This window comes from Rattus norvegicus, chromosome 9 (assembly GCF_036323735.1).
Source record: "Rattus norvegicus strain BN/NHsdMcwi chromosome 9, GRCr8, whole genome shotgun sequence".
Taxonomy (NCBI): Eukaryota; Metazoa; Chordata; class Mammalia; order Rodentia; family Muridae; genus Rattus; species Rattus norvegicus.
Genome location: NC_086027.1, coordinates 73,460,087 through 73,484,930, shown reverse-complemented (window position 1 = coordinate 73,484,930; position 24,844 = coordinate 73,460,087). Strand labels below are relative to the sequence as shown.

Below are 24,844 nucleotides of genomic sequence, written 5' to 3'. Positions count from 1 at the left end.
GGCTTTTCCCAGCTGGTGATATATGCAGCAGGAACTTCCCTTGGATGCCGAATGGGGCAGCAAGCTGCAGCCTCCGTTGGGCAGCAGAGGCTCTGCGGCCGTCTGCGTGCTCGCTGTCCCTAAGTGCAGGGCATTCTGTGCATTCTCCACTCAGTGTTTCTCACCGGCAATGAGCTTATCTGGATGTAACCACTTTGTACATAGAGGGACATTTGTAAATTGTAGACTGGGCATGGATTCAGAACGTGGGCCCAAAAGCTGGGATTTTGACCATTAGCAGGAGAGAACTGCTCCAGGAAGATAGGAAATAGACTATGGGCAGGCAGGCAGCAAAAGTAGATGCCCACAGGAACTCAATCCTTCTCTATCAAGCCTTGGGTTGGGCTTCCAGCTTGATGGGAGGTGAGGAGAAGAGTAAGGAATCAGGTTGTAGCAAGGTGACTGCTGCTTCTGTGACCTCAAACATGGCCAAATTCCAGAAAACAGGAAGGACAGAAGTGCCCTTCTCTGCAATTCTTGAAGTTGCTACATGATGGCAGTAGGTAATTTTTGTTTTGTTGATAAAAATAAAAAGGTGTTACAGGGTAGGGCTGGGGGCAGGGATGGTTCAGTGGGTGAACCACTTGCCAAGTAAGAGTTGGGATCCCTGGGACCATTAAAGCCATGCAGCTATAACCTCAGTGTTCCTATAGTGAGCTAGGAGAAGGCAGGAGGACTTCCAAAGCTTGCAGGCCAGCTGACCCTGCATAGGCAGCTGTGGACAACAATGACATCCTGTCCCAAAGGAGGGCTACACCCAAGGTTTTCCTCTGAATTCTAGAGGTGGCATGGCACACATGCAGCTGTACACACACATACCCCACCCTCTCCTCCCCCGCCCCCCACATGCACACGCGCTCGCACACACGGGGGCGAGCAGCAAGTGAGCAGCCGGGAGGGAACTTCCCACTTATCTATATTTAATAATCGTGTCTTTGAACAAGCTGACAGTAGACTAACAAAAGAAAAGGCATTTTTATTCTATGCACGGGTGAACCAGAGGAAAGGAAAATGAATACCCCTAAGTCTTATGAGACCTGGAAACTTAAGAGAGGATCCTGGACTACGGAGAGTAACAGGAGCACAGGCCTCGTTGAGGGAGGAAGTGTTGAGGGCAAGCTGTGAGAGGGAGGAGGGAAAGCCTCTGGTAACCTCAGTAGAAAATACCATTCCCAGACTTTCCACTTTAATGAGGCATTCCCTGAACTCCTTCACTGTCAGATAACCACCTCTGGCCCGTTTGTATGTAGCCTACCCAGAGTGTGCAGGAAGACAGCCAGCCATCACTCTGTGAAAGTGCACAAGGAGGCTACATGTCTGGAGGGGGCACCAAGCTTGTTTCCTATCTGTTTTGTAATATCCAGGAAAGGACCACAGAAAGGAGCCTCTTTCTAGAAGGAAAAAGCATAATCATTATATTTAAATATACTTTAGAATCCTCCTCAGACAATTCGAAAAGTAGACCCTTCTGCATATCCTCAGCAAGACTGAAAGGAAGGCCAGGTAGGCTCACACATATAGTCTCACTCAGCAAGCTGAGGTAGGAGGATTGTCATGAATTCAAGACAAGGCCAGGCTATAGAGGGAGAACCTGCCTGAAAGAGAACTGAACAACCAAAATCAAAGGAAGCTGCTCACAAAACGTCCTCTCAGTCCTTAGAGCTCCACCGTGGTTAAGGAGCTGAGTCCTCATAGCTGACACTGACACTTGGGAGTCAAGAGGATAAGGAAGATCTTACAAGCTTTGAGGGTCTCCAAATATACCTTGCTAAGCAGCACAACACCTACACTAAAACATGTACCTCATTTAAACTTTTCTAATAATTTCTAATTTTGTATGACTTTTGAGTATACATATGTATGTGCACTGCTTGGTGCATACAGAGACCAGAAGAGGATATTGGGTCCCTGGAACTTAAGATGGAGTCTTGGATGTTGGCGAGGCATTATGTGGGTGCTGAACGTGCAACAGATGCTCTCCACCACCAAGCCGTCTCTCCAGCTCCTCTCCCTCGCATCGAAAGACTCTCAACTTGTTAGCACCCCTGTACGAGCGCCACCTAAGTAATGCTGCCACACGCCCGGTTCCCCATGATTACAAAGGTTTCTTTTCTCAATCCCTTTCAGTTGTGAAGCTCCAATTGGAGACCTGGTGCTAAAGAGCTCCTGAATGATGAGACACAAGTCTTCACTAGACTTGATGACACACACAACCTTTAATCTCAGCACTTGGGAGTCAGAGGCAGGTGGATCTGAGTTCGAAGTCGATGTAGTGAGTTCCAGGACAGCCAAGGCTGTGTAAAGAAGAGAGACCCTGTTTTAAAACAAAACAAAACAAAGTCCTGGAGTAGTGAGAAAGGAGCAACTGCACGGTTGTGAGAGGCTTTCACGCATGCTCTGATCGTCAGAGCGATTTGTACAGTTGAGTATGAACTAAGGATATGAGAATCCCTGAAAAGGGGCACTAAAGACAGGCACGTAGCAGGCTGAGCGCTTAAATATGTATTCTCACAAATGCTCATCCACCTCCCCACCCCAAGGATTAAATAAGTTTTTTTCTCACGTATTTAGAGGCTCACCAGTGGCTTCTGTTTGCATTCTCTTTAATGTCTACACTGCTATAGACGTTGATTTTCCTAAATGTACGTGTGCCTTTGCTGAGCAAGTCACTAATAATTACAACACTGGGAGCAAAAAGAATACTGTAAGTAATTGTAATATTGCAAATACTCTTGTTGGCAGTGTGCTGGAGAGCTTCGGGAAGTTTTAAATGTATGTAATCCTCTCCTGTGTGTGTATACATTTTCAGTGGAAAACTGGAGAGTAGGAAGACAGAATGGCTAGCTAGATCCCAGGAATCTGGGGAAGTCAACCCATTTAAATTTTTGAACGTTTTTCTGGCCTCAAAGCCTGCACTTTCTTGTGCCTAGTGTAGCCCCCCCCCCCCCAAAAAAAATGAGGCAGAAAATACACGGAAGAAAGGTATTTCTTCTTCTAGTAACTACATATCAATGGGCTGTGACCTTTTCACTTGTGCGTATTTACTGATGAAATCGGATTAACTCTACTGGTGCAAAAAAAGTGAGATTTTATAGGAAAAGGAAAAGAGGAAGCTGAGAGGCCGTGACAGCACAGATCCATGGAGCAAGTAAGGAGAAAACTTACTAAGGGAAAAATGGAGAGGAAGAAAAGACCCAAACACAAAACTCAGTAACTTGAGGAAGGGACTCTTACTGGTCTTCAGTTTACTGCAGGTCACCTGTCCCCAGTCTCCCGCAGCTGTGCTGGAATGCAGAGGACAGGCGCGCCCCCTGCCGGCTGGGAGAGGCGTGGGACCCGGGGGTCCATGGCCCGACACGCGGAGATCCTCGGGTGGCCAGGTCCGGGGGCGGGGGTTTGCAGCCAGGGCTGAAGGGCAGGGTTTAGAAAGGGGTTGGGGATTTAGCTCAGTGGTAGAGTGCTTGCCTAGCAAGCGCAAGGCCCTGGGTTCAGTCCTCAGCTCCGGGAAAAAAAAAAAAAAAAAAAAAAAAAGAAAGGTGGCCGCTTCCGCCGGCTGGGTGTGGGCGTGGAGCGACGCGAGCGCCGGAGTCGGCTGCACGTGGTTCGGTTCAAAACCCGGCCTGGGCGCCGCACGTCTACTCCCCACCCGCGCCTTGGTTAGAGATGCTCAGTGGTGATTTTCCCACTTCATGGCCACCGAACGCGGTGACTCCGCTTAGTACTCTACTTTGCTCCGCATCCGTGGGAGCCAACGTTGCCGGCTAACCGCAAGATCGAACCAAGAGCTCAGCCGGTGCAAGGCGGTGGCGTTTCTCCCTCGCAAGGCACCCACAACTCTGCGCACTCGCCCTCCCTGGCGCCCTACAGCTGTGGGGCCCTACGTAGACAGGAACCACCTGGCGTGGGTTAGGGGGAAGCAGCGCTTCTGGAAAAGCGGACCGGAAACCCGCGTCTCCCTTCCCGGACCAGCTTCCGCCTGCCTTCTGCCAATCTGGCCTTTAAGCGACGAGGTAAGGTTAGTGCGCTTGCGCGGCGCGCGTAACCTCTCGGAACCGTGAGCATCCATATTGGTGGCGCCGCTGGCTGGCCTGCGGGCTGTGTCGGCTCCGAGCGTCCACCCGAGGGTCCCCAAGGAGTCCCTGCGGAGTCCTGCTTCCACCTGCTCCGGGTTCTCGGGACTCTTTCGTGGGCATCAGGAAAGCACGCACCGAGGTGGCGTGCGGGACGGGGAGTCCCGCAACTGTGCTTTTTGTCCCGCGCGTTGTTGACCAGTATCGTCGACTCCGGTTCCCAAAATGACTCCACTCTGCCATAGGGAGCCATCTAGGGTTAAAAGGCAGGGCGAACCGTTAAGAGTTAGCCGAAGTATACATTTGACTCCTTTGTCCTAGCCGCACGTGGAGATGTAGGTTGGAGGACCAAACAAACAAAATAAAAAAATGTGGGAGCCGAGTCCGGACAGATCAGGTTCCCGGGGCCGTCACTGTCACTTTGTGTGCCTTTATGAGGCTCCTAACGGGTGCCTCAGGAGTTGGAGATGTCTAGGTGTTTCCCTCTCAGTTATTAATTAACACCAACTCAGAGCTAGTTTCACTTCCCATAGGACTCAGAGGAAAAGCTATTGAAGACATCGGACGCACCTCAACCTGTTTCTTACTTTGAACTTGCAATAGCTTCAGCAGCTTTTCAAGTTACTTAAGAGGCAGCCCAACTTCTGACTCGGGTGTCACTCAGGATTCTTTTTGCACGACAGGTCTCAGCAGAGTTAGAAGAAATGGCCCTGGTACCGTATGAGGAGAGCATGTCAATAGGGCTCCAGAAACTCCATAAGCCTCTTGCCACCTTCTCGTTTGCAAACCACACCATCCAGATCCGTCAGGACTGGGGGCGACTGGGAGTGGCTGCAGTGGTTTGGGATGCGGTAAGTCAGCACCACAGGGCCTTTGAAAACAAGACTGTATTCTAAAAAGAAAATCGATGGCTTTCTTGAGACATGATTCATATCTACTCTCCACCCATGTAAAGTCTGCAGAAACATTGGGTCGTTCAGCACATTCATGGTAGTTCATCCATTACGTCATTTACGTTATGACACTATGGCCCCTGCATGTCCTTGCCCACCAGTCGTCCCCTTTGCCCCCTTACAAACACTGCACTTTGCAGAGCTGAGGGAAGTGCGATGATCAGTAGTTAGATGCCCAATGAGGACCGGAAGACTGAAAAGAAAGCAGGGGCCTGATTGCACTGGGCACTCATTAGGATACCACGCACAGAATGTGTAGACAGCCCAAAACTGACGTCCCGTTTTCAGTTTTTCAGGATTTGAAAGGATGATTGCTTTTCTGCTTCTGATGAGGTCTGTCTTCAGCTGTTGAGTAATTGGCATAGACCTCAGTTATACTCCTAGGATATAGCTGTGGGGGGAGGGGCGTGAAATGATGAGATTGTAAGCAAATGCTCATTCATCGTGTGAATTCCAAAACTTTTGGTGAAAACCTACCTTCTGATGCCCAGGGACCGTGTGGGACAGCGACTCGCAGCTGTGAGCATTTTGATGCTTCTTTGTAGCATGCCTTAAGAACTTGAAAAAAATCCAAGATTTACGTTATTTCTTCCAGAATAGTTTTGTAAGCTTCATGGAAATGTGCTGTGATACAGTAGGAAATGAAGTTTCTTAGATGAAGCTGGCCCCTGGCTAGCTTGTCCTGTCCATTAGGGGCTTGGGGGCACACTCTGCCTATGTTTGCTCTGGTTTGTTACCTTGTAGCAGCAGCAGCAGCAGCAGCAGCAGCAGCAGCAGCAGCAGCAGCAGCAGCAGCAGCAGCAGCAGCAGCAGCAGCAGCTAAGTTCCTGTGTGTTGGGAATAGCACTTTTCAGGCAGCGAGGGAGGGAAGAGAGAAGAAAGGAGGGAGACTGAATATGTTGTTCACTGACCCTCGTGCCAGCATTTGGCGTTCTGAAGCACACAGCGCCTCACACCTGCTGACCTCAGTCCTGTTGACATTGTGTTTTGACTCAGGCCATTGTTCTTTCCACGTATCTGGAGATGGGTGCCGTGGAGCTCAGGGGCTGCTCTGCCGTGGAGCTGGGAGCTGGCACAGGGCTGGTGGGCATCGTGGCTGCGCTGCTGGGTAAGTGCGATAGTCTGGCTCTCCCTTAGTGAGCAGGACTCATCGAGAGGTACAGGTACTCGTGCTGTTTTCCTAGCAGAAGCCACGTGGTTGGGATTCCGCTTGCTGAGTTAGCTCCTGTGCTTGTGATTGTAGACAGTAACCCTTGTATACAGTTTCTGGTTTAAAGTGCTAGGTCCGTAGACTTACCAGACTCAGTCCCTGAGGTAAGAACGGACAGCCATAGTCCTTCATTGCTGAGGAAACAGCTGGTATTTTCCTCCTAGGGAGGGTGGGTCCCTCATGTGCCCCCCACTGACATTTTAAGAAATTATATTAATGGTCTATAACTCTTAGTTGATACCACTCTTATCTATCAGTGTTCATCTGATACAGGCATTGATTTTATTTTTCTTGCTGGAGATAGTGTCTTCCAGTGCTGGCCAGGCTGGCCTTGAGCTTGTGGTCCTCCTTTCTCAGCCTCCTGAGTAGCTGGGGTTACAGACATGCTGCACCACTGTGAGTGGCTGCTTTGAACATTGTAAATTTTCATTGTTTTTTTTTGTTGTTGTTGTTTGTTTGTTTACCCACTGTTGACATCTTTCTGCAACTTCTGACTCCTTGCTTAACTGTGTGCCTGGAATGACAGAGCCTTGAAGTATTTGTGCTGTAGCTGTGCTTTAGGCCCAACCGAAGCCTCTCTTGTCCACCCTTTTTTTTTCCTGATTCCTTTTCTGTTTCAGTGCCCTGTTCTGTGTTGTTTTGTTCAGTCTTGATGAGAGAGCGTTGGCAGGGATGGTGGACACAAGTGTCTTAGAGGCTGGAGAGATGGCTTAGTGGTTAAGAACACCTGGTTTGATGCTGTCACCCACATGGCTGCTCAGAAAAGCCTATAACTTCACTGCCAAGGGATCCAACGTCCTCTTCTGGCCATGTGAAAACTGTGCAAGAGGTACACAGGCGCACCTCCAGGCAAAACACCCACACACACACAAAACCAGGGTTAACCTTTTAAATGACACATTTGTACACTTCTGTCTAGAAGCAAACTAAGCCGTTGGCGAGGCTCTTGTTGGCTGCATGTCATTTTGATCCTCCAAAGGTCCTTATAAGCATTCCCATGGACGGCATACCTTATTTGTAATTCTGTGTTTCAACTGAAACTGCCATTTTGTGATATTAAGCCACATTTAGTGTCCTTGTCAGCAATGCTCCTGGACTCAAAGAAATGTCAGCTCAAACTGAGGTTCTTGGTATGCTAACTTCCCCCCGACCCCCGTTTCTACTGTAGACATAGGCTTCTTCCAAAAGTTTGTTGGCTGATAGAGAGACATGTTAATGCATAAATTTATAGTTGCAGTTATAATTAATTTTGACACCTTGTTTGTTCCATCTGTTTGACCTTGGGCACAATGTTAGCCTCTAAACACTGACTTTTCCATCTGTAAAATGGGGTAGTGATAGTGTTTGCTCCTCAGTGAGGCACAAGATGGGCTGGCTTCCATCTTTATGTAATCAGCTAGTTAGCTGCTTAGCTGACAAAAGCTGTGCTCAGCGTGTGTGTGTGTGTGTGTGTGTGTGTGTGTGTGTGTGTGTGTGTGCTGCATGTGTATGTGATGTGCGCGTGTATATATGTATGTATGTATGTATGTATATATGAGTAGCGTGTGTGTGTATGTATGCATGGTGTGTGTATTATATGTGATGTGTATAAGTGTGTGGTGTGTATGAGTGTGTGTATATGTATGTTGTGTGTGTATGTATGTGTATGTGTTTCTGTGTGTGGTATAGATTAAAAGATCCTTATATTCTGTATATGTTAATTAATGCTAGAAATGAATACAGTGGCAATTATTCCTTAACCAGCCTTTCCCCAAATAACCACACAGAGACCTTTTAATGTTTCCAAGCTTAGGTCTTAGCCGGCAGACTCTCAACCAGTCATCTAGGTTAACCCGTCCACCTAGCCCCATCCACCCACGTGGCAAGCCATACCTTCCAGGCCCATAGTCACATCCATTTCTCCTTGTCTCCTGGCAAAAAGACTTTCCTCCTCCTTTCCTGAGTTCCTTTCCCCCTCCTAGGAAGTCCTACCTTCCACTTCCTGCCCAGATAATTGTTCATCAGATTTTTATTACTGCTTTAGGTAGAGAAGGAAGAACAGATACAATTTCACACAGTGTATCCCAACAGTGTAGGGTAGATGAGTGTGTGTGTGTGTGTGTGTGTGTGTGTGTGTGTGTGTGTGTGTTGGTTGCTATTCTGGGTGCTTCTTTTTTTAATGAGAAGTTTAGAGCCGTGGGGTTAAAGAGGTCAGGATTAGGTTCTTCGGACACTATTTTAGAATGAAGGAGAGCAGTTGCTTCATGTGTCTGTGTCAGGTTGCAGCTCTTGAGAAATGAGACCATAACTCACTCTGTTGTCCTTGACTCTTGAACAGTACCAGCCACTCGCCTGGGATACCTGGGTGGTTTGGGAATTAGTCATGAACAAGCTAGGAGCTAGAGATGGCTCAGCAGTGCTGAGCATGTTGTGATCTTCTGCTCCTGCACGGGACCTCAGCTTGGTTCCCAAACTCCCACATCAGGTGACTGCCAATAAGTCCAGCTTCGCTTACACTCACGCATGCACACACACACACACACACACACACACACACACACACACACACACACAGAAAGTTTAAAACTTAAAAGGAAAAATGCACCAACCATATTGAATACTTTTTGGATATCTTTCTCTATAAAACTCTATTACAAAAATAATTATATTTGCAACAGGTGTCCTGTTTGCATTTTGATGTATTTCTTTTCATTTGCTTTTTCTGTCTGTATTTACAGTTGTCATTATGGCTATATATGTCTGTGTGTCTGTACATGTGTATGTATATCTTCTTATGCCTATCATAAGCATTTGTGTTGCCATGTTGCCACCGGACTTCCCTACTCAGTATGAAGTATTAGATTGGAGAAATTGTTAAAAATTGAAAGTAAGAAAGTTTTAAAAATAGAAACAGAACTAAAACATGTAGTGATTTTGAAGCATTGGAAAAGGGGTTGATCCCTTTTTAAAGTTCATGCTTTGGTGGTCTTAGTCTTTTGTTCCTGACTGCAGGAGTTACTTAGAAAGTTCCTGCTAGGTCAGTGTCGGTAGCATACAGTAAGCAGACAGACAGTCGTCTTGGGAAGCTTACTTCTGTTCTAAGTCTGCAGTGAAGAACAAGGTAAAGGAGGTTCATAGGAAGGTTAGATCAAGTAAGAGATGCTCTGCGGAATGTCAGTATTGGGTGTGAGGCTTTCCAAGTGAAGGAGCAGCTCCTGTGGGGGATGGGCTGTGTATTCAGGGTCATCAGAGTAGACCTGTGTCATAAGTAGGTTTGATCATGAGTTCTTAGGTGTTGCCAAATGGCTAGTAAGTCACCTCCCCAAGGTTGCAAAGCTATGAATCATGGTGAGACTTTGAATCTAGTCTTGACTTTCAAGCTCAGAGTTTTAGTTTAAAAATCCCCTGAACCTTTATGCTAATTGGGAACTGTTTCTAGGTGGGGGAAAAAATCCCACTTTTGAAGAAAGGATTTGGTAGGTTGGGTTGGGTCAGAGAATCTGCATTTTAAAAATCTGTAATTTGATGCCCAGTTAAATCTGGAGACCCTGTCCTAAAATACAATGCTTAGGAAGATGCCATCTGTTGACTAGCTGCCATTCTATTACAGCTCTCTGCTGAGCCTTGGACCTGTGCTTCTGAACATCATTGTCTAAGTAGTCACTCAGGAGTTGAGGTTCTTATAACAACCCTCTGTGACAAGTAGGCCTGATCGACTTACTGTTCTCTTCATGTGGTGTAATGAAGGGGACTACAGAGTTAATGGATTGTGGTTAGATTTCAAATTCAGACCCCTGGCCTCTGTGGAGTGAGTCTGTCTTCACTGTCTTTCTAGTGCTGACTTGAGTCTTCACTGTGTGTCCCATGCGTGACCATAGCCGCCTCCCACCTGGTCCTTCTGCTTTCTCAGACTCCGTTCCTGGAGTAGCTTCCAGATAGTCAGCTAAAGTGTGCGGTGAACTGGTGTTGGGGTCTGTGTGGAAACACTCCTTTCTGTTGCTGCGGACTCCATCCAGGGCTTGTTGGCAGGGCTGTGTAATCTCATTCTGTAGCACATCAGCTTCTCCATGTTTTGTGCAGTGCCCAGGACCACTTTGCTTACTCATGCCTAGTGCAGTTTTACCCAGAACGGCCTTTTCCTTTCCCAGCTCATGTGCCCTCAGATTACATGTGAGTTCAGGTTCTTCCTTTGGCCTCTCCCTCTCTTGAGGAGTTTCTGAACACTTGCTTTCTGGTGCGCTCGTGTTCCTGCTGCCCTGCCTCCCATTGCATCACAGCTATTCTTAGCTTTCTCTCACTCAGGAGATCCCTCCAGGTAAGGATTTTCTTGTTCAACTTTTTGTTTCTAGCATGTGGTATATGTCTGAATCTTTAATCAAAAGTAAAGCAGTATTTATAAATAAAAACTAAAAGTCATGGCAAAGGTTTATACATGGTTTTTCCATTCCTGAGTGACAGCCCATTGTGGTTTCACTAGGTTCATTCTCATTGTCATTTTGCTTATGAACTAAATTAGCTTGCTTTTCTACCAGCAGAACTTACCTTACAGGAAAACATTTCATCACTGTCTGCTTGTTTGGTCCAGCATCAGGCCCTTCCTTACCTTACCTTATTCATGAGACTGTAACCAACCTAGGTAAAATGTGGGTTCTCCTGCCAGGGCCTGTGCGGGGCCCGCTCTGTGGTGGAGTGAGCACTCTGCTGGTCTCTTGGCTGGTGGTGGTCACTTGCATGTTTGTAAACTGGTAGATGTAAGGTAATGTTCATTTGACATTACATCTTGTGTCAGCCCTGGAATACCTTGTAAGAGAGCAGTACCTAGTTTGTAGAGATCTGCTTGCTTTCCCACCCAGGGCAGGCACTAGAGAGTTATCAAAGTAAGGGCTGAGGTGAAGCTTAAATGAATAGAGTTGATTGCTCTGTGTCCTGCTAAGAACTACACAGATATAAGGGCACAGTCAAATCAGGAAGGCTGCCTGCAGTTTTCGTTATCAGAGACAGTCTTCTGCTTATTGGGCAACCCTGTCCGTGAGTCATGAGAGTGGTACAGGCCTAGGCTCGAAGACCCAGACGGCTGGAGCATTCATTTCCGTCTGGAGCTGTGAACCTCAGATTCAGTTGCTGCCGTCTTAGTGTTTTATCAAGATAAGAAGCTCCAGTGTGAGCTGCCCCTGGAAAGGAGCTGGGTCCTTTGGGAGATTAGAAAAGAATGTACGAAGGAAAGGTACAATTATGAAGGAATAGAACAATTGTAAGTTTCAGACCATCTGATGATAAAACTACACTTGACTCCACTTTTTAATGGTTCAGCCTTCTTTTACCCATATTTGTTGAAAAAAATAAATATTACAGTACATTGTTCAATAACCATAAAGACAGAGGAATAAAATACTGTACCATTAATTTCCTCATCTGCATGTAGAATAGCATTTGGAGAACATGAACTAGCCTTCTAAGATGTTACCTGGTGCACACTCTGTACACTAATTCAGAGGACAGGTTCTCATAAGTTACGGCTGTATCACACAGACAGCGCAGCCACTCTGGAATAACATGCTGGGCGTGGCCTGGAGTAACGTGCTGGGGGTGGCCTGGAAATTGGCAGTAAGCTGAGTTGTCCCTTGTGAGTCTGTTTTAACCTTAGTTCCTCTAGAACAGACTTTTTTGGTTTGTATTTGTATCTCTTTATCCTGATAGTCATATTGTGCTGTTTGATTTTCCTTTCTTGGATGGTATTTTACGATGAGCCCTACTACTGATTTGAAGGTTATGACCCAGTGAGTCAAGTTGAATGGTGACTATGCATGAAGGTTGGAGAATTCAGGAGCATTGGCTTGAGTTACTCTGACTGTACAATGTACTAGAACCACTTTGGCAAACAGCAGGTGTGCTACAGAAGCAAGCTGAATTTTCATTTTTAGTTACACAGCATAACGAGTTCTGCTCTGGTCTGGTTACCTGCCTGTGGAAGGGTGTAGTATTCTACACAACAAGTGGGCACTTAGAGAGTGCCCCATGTTAACTAGATAAGACTCCCTGTCTACGAGGGTTGTATGATATTCACCTTACTTTCTGTTTGTCCCACATTGTAGGTGCTCATGTGACTATCACGGACCGAAAAGTAGCGTTAGAATTTCTTAAGTCAAATGTTGAGGCCAACTTACCTCCCCATATCCAACCTAAGGTGGTTGTTAAGGAGCTGACTTGGGGACAAAATTTGGACAGTTTTTCACCTGGAGAATTTGATCTCATACTTGGAGCTGATATCATATACTTAGAAGATACCTTCACAGACCTTCTTCAAACACTGGGACATCTCTGTAGCAACAACTCTGTGATTCTTCTAGCTTGCCGAATCCGCTATGAACGGGATAATAACTTCTTAACAATGCTGGAGAGGCAGTTCACTGTGAGTAAGGTTCACTACGATCCTGAGAAGGATGTACACATTTACAAAGCACAGAAGAGAAAGCAGAGGGAGGACTTGTAGTGGGCAGTATTTTCTAAGAATCGAATGCATCAGTTAAGGTCTTACAGCTAGAACTCTTAGCGGTGTTAATGACGTAGCAGACTGCAAGTCATTCCTCTCAGAGCTGCTCAAGGAACAAAGCACGTGTGTACTTTGTAGACAATGCCTTGCCTCATTGCCGGAACTGTCAGTCAGATTGACTGTAGATGGACATGTGAAGTTTGGCTGGTGTTCTTTGCTTTGCCCTGTGTGCTCACTTGGTAAGCAATTTCCACTGATAAAGAATGATATGAAGGTGTCCCTAAACTGGTGAGTCAGTCATATATTCTGGGATGTATTTTGTCTTAGTTTCCTTGTCTGTTGAGTGTAAACAGACTTATTATATGTCTTCCCTGAAATGTTTGTACTGTTGCAGTCTCTTTTGTGTGTGTGTGTGTGTGTGTGTGTGTGTGTGTGTGTGTGTGTGTGTTAGATAAAGCCTTACTCTGTAGCCCTGGGTTGGTCTGAAACTGTAGACCAGGCTGACCTCAAGCTTGAAGTAATTCTCTTTCCTCCGCCTCCGAGTGCTGGGATTACCAGCGTGTGCCATGCCACCTGGCTATTTGGTTCTTAAGCACCTTGAGTTGAAGATGAGTTTTCTGGCTCTCATATCATACCTTCTTACCAGATTTCAGGGTTAAGTATATAAGCAAAGAAATAATAAAAATAAAAGTTTACATTTGAAATTACCTAAACTTGTAGGTTAAAAATTTCTTCCAGAACCATGCTTTTGTCTGTTGGTTTCAACTTTGCTGTTTCAGTGTTGCTCTATTTCTTAGAGTATTTTTTTTGTTTGTTTTTTGTTTTTTAGTATGTCAGTTTTAAAAAGTTAAATCTCATTTTATCACAAAGGTTAGCTCCTAAGGTGCAAACTCTATATTGTACCTATAATCACGCATTCGACTTAAGACTCCCTGGTGGGTTGCAAGCTGCTGGGAGGCCTCTTTCATTGTGCTTCCCTGGGTCAAGTAAAAAGTTATAACCAAGTAATCAAGGTGAATCCCAAGTATAGGTATAGGTATAGGTATAGGTACAGGTATAGGAATAGGTATAGGTACAGGTATAGGTATAGGTATAGGTATAGGTATAGGAATAGGAATAGGTATAGGAATAGGTATAGGTATAGGTATAGGAATAGGTATAGGTATAGGAATAGGTATAGGTATAGGAATAGGTATAGGAATAGGTATAGGTATAGGAATAGTTATAGGTATAGGAATAGGTATAGGAATAGGTATAGGTATAGGAATAGGAATAGGTATAGGAATAGGTATAGGTATAGGAATAGGTATAGGTATAGGTATAGGAATAGTATAGGTATAGGAATAGGTATAGGTATAGGTATAGGAATAGGAATAGGTATAGGTATAGGAATAGGTATAGATATAGGAATAGGTATAGGTATAGGAATAGGAATAGATATAGGTATAGGAATAGATATAGGAATAGGTATAGGTATAGATGTTTTGTGGTGCTAGGGATCAAACCAGGGTTTTGCAGACACTGGGCAAACACTAGCCCTGAGTTATTACATCCCCAGCCAGAAGGTACTAATGTTTTAGTTTTCTCTGGATAGACTTTATGAATAAAGTTATCAAGACAGGCTTCTCCTTTTACATTGAAGTCTAACTAAAAACTCAAGCAGTTTAGAGCATAGATATTATAACTGTACAGTGGCGTTTGGTAATAGAAATTTGTTGGAAAGACTATTCAAAGTAAGACCTCATTTTTCTTTTAAATATTTTGGATTTGAGAGTACCTGCCAATGTTGCCTTCTATATCTATTTAAAATGGTAATTGTATTATTGGTCATGGTTGTCTCTAGGCAAACAGAAGATTGTGTGTGTGTGTGTGTGTGTGTGTGTGTGTGTGTGTGTGTGTGTGCGCGCGCGTGTATTAGGGTTCAGAAAGTTTAAGTGGGAATACTCCCAAGATGATACCTCAAGAGGGAGAGAGAACAGCAGGCCTGGTATGGAGATTTTGGGCAGCAACCAGAAAAGTACTTTAATTCTTTAGAGCTGGGATTCTCTGATTGGCCTTTTACATCTTTGTGTTCTGGTCAGTAGCTGTTAAGGGCACAACCTGGGGCTAAAGAAAATACCCGTAGAGGGTTGCAACTGTCAGGAAATGTATTCCTTTACATAGAAATCAGATTTGTAATTCACTCAATTACAATGAATTGAATATTAGATTTTAAAAAATTGGTATTTTAATTATGTGTGCCTGTGTGCAAATATGTGCATACAGTGCATACAGAAGCTAGAGTTGTTGCAACCTGTGGAGCTAGAATTACAGGTCATGACCTGCCTGGGTGCTGGAAATTGAACTTAGTCCTCTGAAAGAGCACAAATGTTCCTTATCACTGCAGCTAACTCTAGGGCCTGAATGCTAGATTTGGGGGTAGAATCCTAACTGTTAACTATTTCAGACAGTCTAACCATGCTGCCTAGGCGGACCAGGAACAGCTCCTGCCATCACTCCCAGCTTGCCTGCAATCTTGTCTTAGCAGATAGTCTCTCCTGGAAACAGCATACACTGAGTTTTTAGGTGGTCATAAGAGGCAGCTCAGTAACACCGGTGCATTAAAAAAAAGGACATTATGGCCATCCAAATGTATAACATTGTGTCTTCCTTTCTCTCTAATTCAATCAGTCTCAAGAAATAGATTCTCAGGCTGTTAAAACAGGAAAGCATACCCTCAACAATGGAGTTACTTGAATGTATGTAAGACTATCAATCAAGAATCAATGCTATTTCACTACTATACTTTTCTTTGCCCTTTGAGACCTGGTCTCACTATGTCGTGCAGGATGATCTTAAATTGACCCTCCTGTCTCAGTCTCTTGCACTTTGCTATATATCCTTAGATAATTGCTATTCTTTATTGAAAGCGTTTTCTACCAGTTCTTTAACAGAACAATTTAGAGTGCTTAAGAAAAAAACAAAAAAACAAAAAAAAACCCCAAAACCTCCCCCCCAAAAACAAAAACAACCCAACACAGGATTGGTAAGTTTACTGGAGTCCAGCACCTGACTTGAGTTTTAAAAGACGTGAGTTTCTGTGTTACATGTAACCTTTCTACTCCTCATATCCATCCCATAGAAAAGAAGCATTCAAGTTCTTTACAGAATGGTGGGTGGGGTCCAGTGTAGTGAGAGGCTGTATTAGCAAGCTAGAGAAATGTTCTCACACTCCCACAAGCTGAATAATCTAGCAGTCTTCAGTTGTGCTTCAACATTTGAAGACTTGTCAAAGGTTCTTAATGCTGTAAAATTGTAAATACTGCTTGGCATAGCCAGGAAAGGGTTAAGTTTAAAAATCCTGAGACAGTTTCAGGCAAAAACAAAAACACCCCAACTAACCAACCAAACAACCAAACAAAAAACCTCAGTCAATGTGGGATGCTAATTATGGGAATAGAAGGGAAAATTAACAGACTAGTAAAGTCTATACACATCATAGCCTTGTGTAAAACTGGCTCTGCTAGTCCAGTTTTTCTTCCAAAACCAACAAAGAGACATAAAAGTAGTTAAGGGATGCAGATCAGTGTTAGGTTACTTGCTTAGCATGCTAGACAGAGCCCAGGGTTCAATCCCAGCATACTTGAAGATGTAGGCTATGGTAGAACACTGGACTAGTATGAACAGGTGCTGAGTTTAATCCCAGTGTGATAGAAACATATTTAATAAAAAAAAAAAAAGCTAGTCCTTCTCTAAAAGGGGAACAAGAATACCCTTGGCACGGAATAGAGAGGCAAAGTTTAGAACAGAGATAGAAGGAACACCCATTCAGAGCCTGCCCCATATGTGGCCCATACATATACAGTCACCCAATTAGACAAGATGGATGAAGCAAAGAAGTGCAGGCCGACAGGAGCCGGATGTAGATTGCTCCTGAGAGACACAGCCAGAATACAGCAAATACAGAGGCAAATGCCAGCAGCAAACCACTGAACTGAGAATAGGACCCCCGTTGAAGGAATCAGAGAAAGAACTGGAAGAGCTTGAAGAGGCTCGAGACCCCATATGTACAACAATGCCAATCAACCAGAGCTTCCAGGGACTAAGCCACTACCTAAAGACTATACATGGACTGACCCTGGACTCTGACCTCATAGGTAGCAATGAATATCCTAGTAAGATCACCAGTGGAAGGGGAAGCCCTTGGTCCTGCTAAGACTGAACCCCCAGTGAACGTGATTGTTGGGGGGAGGGCAGCAATGGGGGGAGGATGGGGAGGGTAACACCCATATAGAAGGGGAGGGGGAGGGGTTAGGGGGATGTTTGCCCGGAAACCGGGAAAGGGAATAACATTCGAAATATAAATAAGAAATACTCAAGTTAATAAAAAAAAAAAGCTAGACACAAAAGTTATACACACATTATGATTCCATTTATTTGAAATATTGAGTTGCTAAATTCACATAAAGCAGATTGTGGGTTGCCAGAGGAATTAAGAAAAGGGAAAGTTAACCATCTAGTAGGTATAGGATTTTACCTAGATTATGGAAATCTTCGTGGACTGCACAGGATTGGGATGCCCAATATGTGAATGCAAATGGTCCACTTTACAATTTTGTTAATTACATTATCAATTAAAAAATAAAAATATTCATTCCTGGAAATGAGCTGGCTTTTTACTTGATATTAGTCTTTATATGGAGAATGCTTAAAATGTGAAGAAAATTTAGTATCAGGCAAGGTGGCATGGATGAACAGTGCTTTCCTGGGCTTGACAGTCAACTTAATGGAATGTGGTGCCGTTCATGACATGGAAAATGCCAGAAGGGACAAATTTGGAGGAGAAATTTGTTGTTTGGGACCTGTGCATCCCTGTAAATGTAACACACAAAGATTAGAATTCATTTTAGAGGGAAGGGATTCCAACTATACAAAGTTGTATTCTTGGAGGAATGGTTTAGATTTTGAGAAGTACTTTTGTTACTCTAATTCCAATGTCCTCAAATGAAGGTCAAGTGACAGTCACACAAAGATAGGCATTGCGATCTTTCCAGAGGTCCAATAGCCTACAAGTAATATGATCACAGGACTAAACTGCTTGGCACAACTCTGGTTTATACCTCTTGTCCTCATAAAATCGACACCATCCTTTCGGGGTGTGTGTGTTAAGGGATCTCACTATGTAGCTCTGGCTGGCCATCCTTTCGGGGTGTGTGTGTGTTAAGAGATCTCACTATGTAGCTCTGGCTGGCCTGGAACTATGTAGACCAGGCTAGCCTCTGTCTCTCAAATCCTGGGACTAAAGGTGTGTGCCACCATGGTAGCTTCCATCCTTTCACTCTTAATTTGTCTCAGTAATTCAGTCAGGTGTGGTTGCTCTGCAGAAAGGAGAAAGGAAATTCACGTGACCTGAGCTTCTAGACACAGACAGCCCAACCTAGCCTGTTTCTGCCTTCTGTGTCCCTGAGTCTGGGATTACAAGGGCATGCTATCGTGCCCACCTTTTGCATTTTATATAATCACATAATTCAGAATAAAGGTGATCAGAGTTGTTATTGTTCATTCAGGGCATGCACACACTTCCTAACTGTAAGCTGCTGGACGTCTCCATTAGATACTCAATAGGAGAACAGTACTTGGGAGTTTTAGATCACTGCTCAACCTTACTGACAAAAAAAATTCAGTAAAATTGAGTGTTTAAATGTGTTGTGTAAATTATAGTTTTCTGTTGCTATGCATTACAAGCCTGTGATTATTTAATGCAATCTTTGCTCATTTGACAAAATAAACTCAAGTCCAAGAAAATGAGGGTAAACACATACTAGGCTTGGGGGGGGAGGGGTGTCCCATGCCCAAAAAAGAGACTTTACAGAGATTTTAAAAGCATGTTTATGTGACTGCACATAAATGTCTGTGTAAAAAGGGCATTATGACAGTTGATACCACAAAGATTACAGTAAGAAAAGCACTTTATGACAATATTTCACAAATTCACAAGGATCACTTTAATATACAAAGTAACTGCTACCATTCTGAACACAAAGCAGCCAGTATGTACATAGTGTTAATAAAATGCATGGTGTCTTGGTACTTTTATTCTTTACACATAAAGCACAAAAAGATTTAGGTAAAAAATTTAAACAGGGACGTTTCTAGATTGTGGGAACGTTATTAGAAATGTATGTCCCTTCTCATAGTTATTAGTATTCTTCTCCAATAGGAACATCAGAGTTAAAGCTCATACCCTGTTTTGTGCTAACAGTTCCGGGGAGGTATTTTCTACTCCAGTACTCAAGGAAAACCCAAAAAGCCAAACACCATTCTAGGACTTCCCTGGTTATTTTGTTTTTCAAAAGTTTCAAGTGACATGTCTAGGTTGGAAATGATCCCTTCCACTGGGGCATTATAACCGATGTGTACAGATCAGTTGAAGACAGCTTTACACAGAAAACTGCTAACTAGCACACTTCTTCACCATCCTAATAAATCTACACACACAGAAAAATGTTGACAAAATTTCCCACTTTTAATATAAATAATTTTATTACATACACATTGAAGTGGCACCTGGGTAAAAATACGTCTATAAAGCACTTACCAATTCAATTTTAAAAAACATAAGAAAATAAAACTTCCCAAATATAATAAATCATTTCATGTGGCCAACATAGATTATGATCTGCAGTGATCTTTCTTCTCTACTGATTTTTAACATCTCAGACTTACTCTCATCTCGAGATGTCCATTAGACAGAAGCTTAGAAATGCTATACTTCTATGGGCAAGTAGATCATGCCTGGGAAGTTTCCTACTGTTTGACCCTCTCGGATACTTCCTATAGATTATTACTCTTCTTCCTTTTTCTTGCTGGTAACAATTTAATATTTACCCAGCTGGCCCCCGCCCCACCAGAGTGGGACAGGCCGGCTCATCATCAGCGTCTGTTCTCACACTGACAACTCGCTTCCCAAACTTTGCTCTCTTATTTATTTTTTTTAATTTTTCTTTTTTTAAAAAATAAATTTCAAGCTAAAACACCTGAAATATAATTCCTCCATTCAAATGTTATCTGGTCCTTGTTAAAGTTTGTCTGCCCCTGAGGACACATACAAAGGCTTAAAACTACATTCACTAATCAGTAAGCGTACCATGAGCAGATGAGTCAGCCGGAACTTCAGCACCCTGTTTAATTTGTTTGAAATTCTTCCATACTGACTCAACTTCATGATACCTTCAACCCCTCAAGGATTATATGCCTCTCTTGGCCATTGATTCTAGAAAGTCAAGGAAACCAGTTCCTAGTACATAACAGTGACTGTTAACTTAAAAAGTCAACATTATTAACATTGAAAGTAATCAAGACACACACAAGCCACCCAAAACTCTAGTTGTGCTTTGTACATTTCAGTGAACAAGTTTATTCTAGAATGACTCACCTACAGGCCTAACAAAGCAGTCTTTACTCCCCTCAGTCAGAAACCAGTCAAGTTTAGGCAGCATTTCTCTCAAGTTAACAAAGCCAAATTAAAATGTTTTAGTAACAATGATTACATGGTTTTCCATGATGACAAATTGCTTTAACAAGGTTTGTAATCTTCTGAATTATTTTTTTTTTTTTGGCATACTCTACATAGATGGAGTGAGGATGAGATTTAAAATTATAAGTACTTATTTTTCCTTCAGTATTAGTCAAATCTAATTCCCAGATATTTAGCTTTTATAGCATGCTTAAGGCTATCTATGATATTGTAATCAATGAAAAGCTTCCATTAAGGAGTCATGATTTGAAGAGGAGGAAGACAAAAGGGTCAGCTGAGAACTCACGGATGAGGAATTTCCCAAGTTGCTGATACCCAAACTGGGTCTTTAAAAAAAGTGCAAGTTCCACTGAACATTTACAAAGAATTACTGTAAGTACAACCCCAAGTAAATATACAGCCTTTGTATTGGGCCCCGGGGAGTGATATGCCAATAGTTTTCAGTGTTACAAAGGCAAAACAAAAGCCTCTGGAAGGAACTGAAAATGAAGCAGCTATAGGGAGAGAAACCAACTTGCGTTACTAGCTGACTGGAGTCCACAGAGAATTAAAGCTTCCTAAATAGGAAAGACAACATTTAGATTGAAGTCACTTCAAGTAAGTAAAAGCATTCCGGGTTATATGAATGTTTGTTTCTGAGCCCCAATATTTGTATGAATCCATGTCACCTAAGTGGTTGAAAACAGTAGGGAGGAGTCCTGAGAGACAGAGACAAACGTCAGCCAAGAGGACTTTTGATTGGACAGCCTGCCTGACTGGTCTTGTGCTTCAGACACTAGCACTGTTTGCTGACCTACCATCGAAACTCGTCCTGACAAAAATCCCTGTTCAAATGAAACACCACAAGTTTTTGCCCAAAATGATTCTTGAAACAAGTCTCTTAAAAGCTATTATCAAAATGTTCTTACCAATTTATAGCTGCCGGAAACAAAGCAGGGGAAAGCGGCTTTGGGGTTTAGGAGTTTTCAAGTGACTGGTAACATACTCAAAGCATCAAGCCAAACAACAACAAAACCAAAAATTAATAAAAACTGGAAGAAAAGAGAAAACCCAGTTGTGAGTGCTGGAGTAATACAGTCACTGAAACACCAGAAGAGATGCAGGAGAATGCACAGAAGAGTGGAGTCTCATCTGACCTCAATATGCTATAATACTCAGCATTCCTGACATAACAGCTCTCAGAGCATTTAGATGATATACTGTATGTATGTATATATGTACACATATATTACAAAATGCCACTTCCCCACCCACTCTATAACATCTAAACAAGCAGCACCTAGGACAATATGATGGTTGCTAATATGGTACTTGCTTTCGATAAAGAACTTAAATTGTATCTCATATCAATTTTTTAAATATGAACATATTGGATCTAGCCCTTTCTAAACCATTTTTCAGTTAAACACTATCAAAGCTTGAAAACTCAGAAGAGTAATATATCAAAAATAAACCCCTCCCCATTTCATTTTTATTAGAGTTAATCTGTCCTATAGATAAAAGTGCCACTAATATATGCAAAGTGAGCAATACCAAACTTGCTATTTTCTAGGCAAATCAGTAGCATATGTACAGATTCCTATGACATTTTCATTCCCTTTTGGCCAATATGAAGAGAAAAACATTACTGGTAAGGTGGCCACATACAATCTTGGCTCTAAGAGTCTAAAAAATTATGTCATTTTCTTAATAAAGATTCTCCATGTAGCTCAAAAACAAGGTTTTTTTTTCTAATTCTCATGTTAAAAAAAATTCAGCTTGCATTAAAGCGGCTTGATTTCTTTCTGTATGAACTGAAATTTCAAACGCAGATTTCACAACACCACATATTTCTCACATGAAGTAACTGGAGTCAAACCAGTACAGTCATGCTTCAAGCATAAAGGCCCAGGCCTCTGTAAATTAATATCCATCCAATTAGGAAGTATGACTGAGGCTGCCTTGGTCTCTAAGGGTTAAGAGGACCATCCATTTCCTCACTATGTAGAAAACTTCAACTTTTGAAGACAGACACTTAGAGATTACAACGTCTACACCCTCCTCAAATTTTCCACTTGTGACATTTAAAATGCTCAATCTGACATTTTGACTTAATATCAAGTAATTCCAGTTTGTTGACAGATTTGTGATTCTGCTTCATTTTTTGTTTCACCAAGTTTAGCAAATGATACATCTACATGCTAGTACAGACAGTTTTTATGCTATCTCTTTCCCAGTAAGCTCAGCAGGACAAACATCAAACTTTAGTCGTTTGAAAGCCTTCTGGAGAATCTGGTGAACTGTCCAGACATAAGGATTATTACATCACTCAACTCTTAGAATGATGTTCCTTCACAAACTGTTCATCCTTGAAAAAAGACAATGGCTTGTTATAAACAACATACAACATTTACAGACAGCAACCTAAAGTCTTACTTTAAAAATGGGCCAAACATTTTACACTCTTAATATTCTGACATAAAGATCGTCTTTCTTAATATCCCAAAGCAAATATAAAACCTCCTTGTGAGTCTGAGTTCTTTCTCAAACATGACATAATCTAACATGCTGGCCTCCACTGTCCTCTTATTTGTCTTTTAAAGAGGTAACTCTTAGATTTTATCAGGCTTAATGAAAAAAAAAAAAGAATTATTAAGTCTTATCAGAAACAATGTTACATACAAATGTAGACTATGAGTTAAGATTTAAGTAGGGAGCATCTTTAGAAACAGACCAGCTTTTGGATAGTTAAAGCAGAACCACCTTTTTTTGGTAGAAAAAAAAGTGTTTTGCCAAATATTGTACCATAGCACACATTCCAATGCCTGAAGAAAATTACTTTTCTTGTGTGCATTTAACACAATGTTTTAGAATCACATCCTTGTAACTTCGAGTTAAAGAAAATTCCAAGAGATTTTCAGATAAAAATATGTGAATATAAGAAAAGTTGTCAATTTAGTACTTTCTGAGGGCAATCACTTTGCCTGGGCATCTTGAAAACGCTCCTGTTGGTTGCACAGTGTAAATGCCAGTGAATGAGAAATAGCTTTTCAGGTAAATGAGTGACAGTTAAGGAATTTGAAAGCAAGGACAAAAGTTTTTATTTATTAAAAACCTTATTATACCTCAAGGAGTTGCCTTCCTGGCCAGCACCTGTTCATTAAGATTTAGTACTAACCAAAATAAGCTTTATACTATGATTTTAACTGAACTCAAAATTCAATACCATATTTTCCACTCAGCTGGCTACTTCTTTTAATTCAAATGGCGAACACACAAGAACTGAAGAAGCAACAACTGCCCTATGGAAGAGCTGTAACTACCACCAAACGCTTCCCAGAACCAAGGACAGCGTGTTGTCAGTACTGAAGAGAGGAACATACATAGAATGTTTACTCCTCAACACCACACTAAGATCCTTATTTAAAGGATGTCTTTAATAGTTTTACATAATCCACAATGAAGTGTAAAAACATCAATTTGGCAATCAACACTTCTTCATTGCACCTTACTTACTTTCCTCATGTGTCCCACACATTACTTCAGCTCAGGAGGCTGGGTAATTGTCCCTAAGGCAATCACGGAGCTCAGCACAAACCTTGAAATCATTAAAAAGAAAACAAACAAAACAAACCTAAAACAAAAATAAGAAAGCCAAGATTTCATTTTCCTCATTTCCCCCAACAATTTACAAATAAGCAAATGATTACTTCTTGAGGGTGGTAGAGGTGAGGGCAGAGGTCTCCTCATGGTTCCTGGCGCTGCACATTTACTTCGTGAGGGCAGAAGTGGAAGCGGTTGTGGACATTCACAGTTTAACGCGAAAGCAGAAATGAGTGAGATTCTGTAGTTGCTTCCAGGCAGTTTTGCGCATAGAAAAAAGAAATGTTTAGAAAATAAATGTTTATTTGTCTTTCTGGTTGTGGCCAATCCAGTCCATTTTCCACCACAATAGGTGAAAATTTAAATCCCAAATTAATCTGACTTGTGGCAGTAAAGGTCCTTAAGTGCTTTTAGCTCCTCAATCAATGTTTTGTTTTGGTTTTCAAGCACTGCCACTCTGTTCTCTAAACATTTCACATATTCTTTCTTCTTTCTACGACATTCTCTTGCTGCTTCCCTAAAAATGAAAAACACAAAAACATTATGTTCATAAACTCCATTCCACTAATTTCAGAACAGAATGTTTCTAGAGAAACAGCTGAGATATGCAAAGGATATTATAATACAGTAAATGATGTTTAGGTTGCCCCTTGCTGCTTAGCTAAACACCCTGAGTTCAACCCCTGAATCCCGCATGGTTGAAGGTAAGAACCTACTTTTTTCCTTTACTTATCTGCTTGCATACATGTGCACACGCACTATGGAGAAAACATACTTTCAATTCCCTAAAACTGGCTTAGTAGGGAAAGTGCCAGATGCACTAGCAGTAGACTGGATTCATATGCCCTGCACCCTGATAAAAGCCAACAATGGGCTGGGACAGAGGCAGAGTGAATGGAATGGACTGGCCATAGAGCCTAGCTCAATCCTTGAGCTTCAGATTTAATGCAAGACTCTTATAAAGGAAGGTTATTGGGAAGTATGTAGGCCAACTGCAGATCTCCT

General features: G+C 42.6%; 2 protein-coding genes across 17 annotated transcripts in view; one reads left to right on the top strand and one right to left on the bottom strand.

The window, feature by feature from the left end:
* Nucleotides 1-253: 253 nt before the first annotated feature.
* The window catches only part of Mettl21a (methyltransferase 21A, HSPA lysine), an 84,455-nt gene continuing 59,864 nt past the window's right edge, over nt 254-24,844 (top strand). For 2 of the 9 annotated variants that reach the window (XR_010054552.1, XM_039084582.2), the window contains exons 1-3: nt 4,068-4,251; nt 4,793-4,960; nt 6,059-6,170. Coding sequence is in view for 8 of the 9 variants with exons in the window: in XM_039084582.2 (XP_038940510.1) it covers nt 4,814-4,960; nt 6,059-6,170 (259 nt within the window). In the remaining variant the exon portion in view is untranslated. The other 7 variants (XM_063266522.1, XM_063266521.1, NM_001399451.1 and 4 more) reach the window with 7 other exon arrangements.
* Nucleotides 18,592-24,844, bottom strand: part of Creb1 (cAMP responsive element binding protein 1) — a 69,007-nt gene continuing 62,754 nt past the window's right edge. For 4 of the 8 annotated variants that reach the window (XM_039084245.2, XM_063267770.1, XM_063267771.1 and 1 more), the window contains one exon: nt 18,592-24,356. In XM_039084245.2, coding sequence (XP_038940173.1) covers nt 24,212-24,356 — 145 coding nt within the window. In that variant the 3' untranslated portion in view covers nt 18,592-24,211. The remainder of the gene's footprint in view (nt 24,357-24,844) is intronic. The other 4 variants (XR_005488972.2, XR_010054634.1, NM_031017.2 and 1 more) reach the window with 3 other exon arrangements.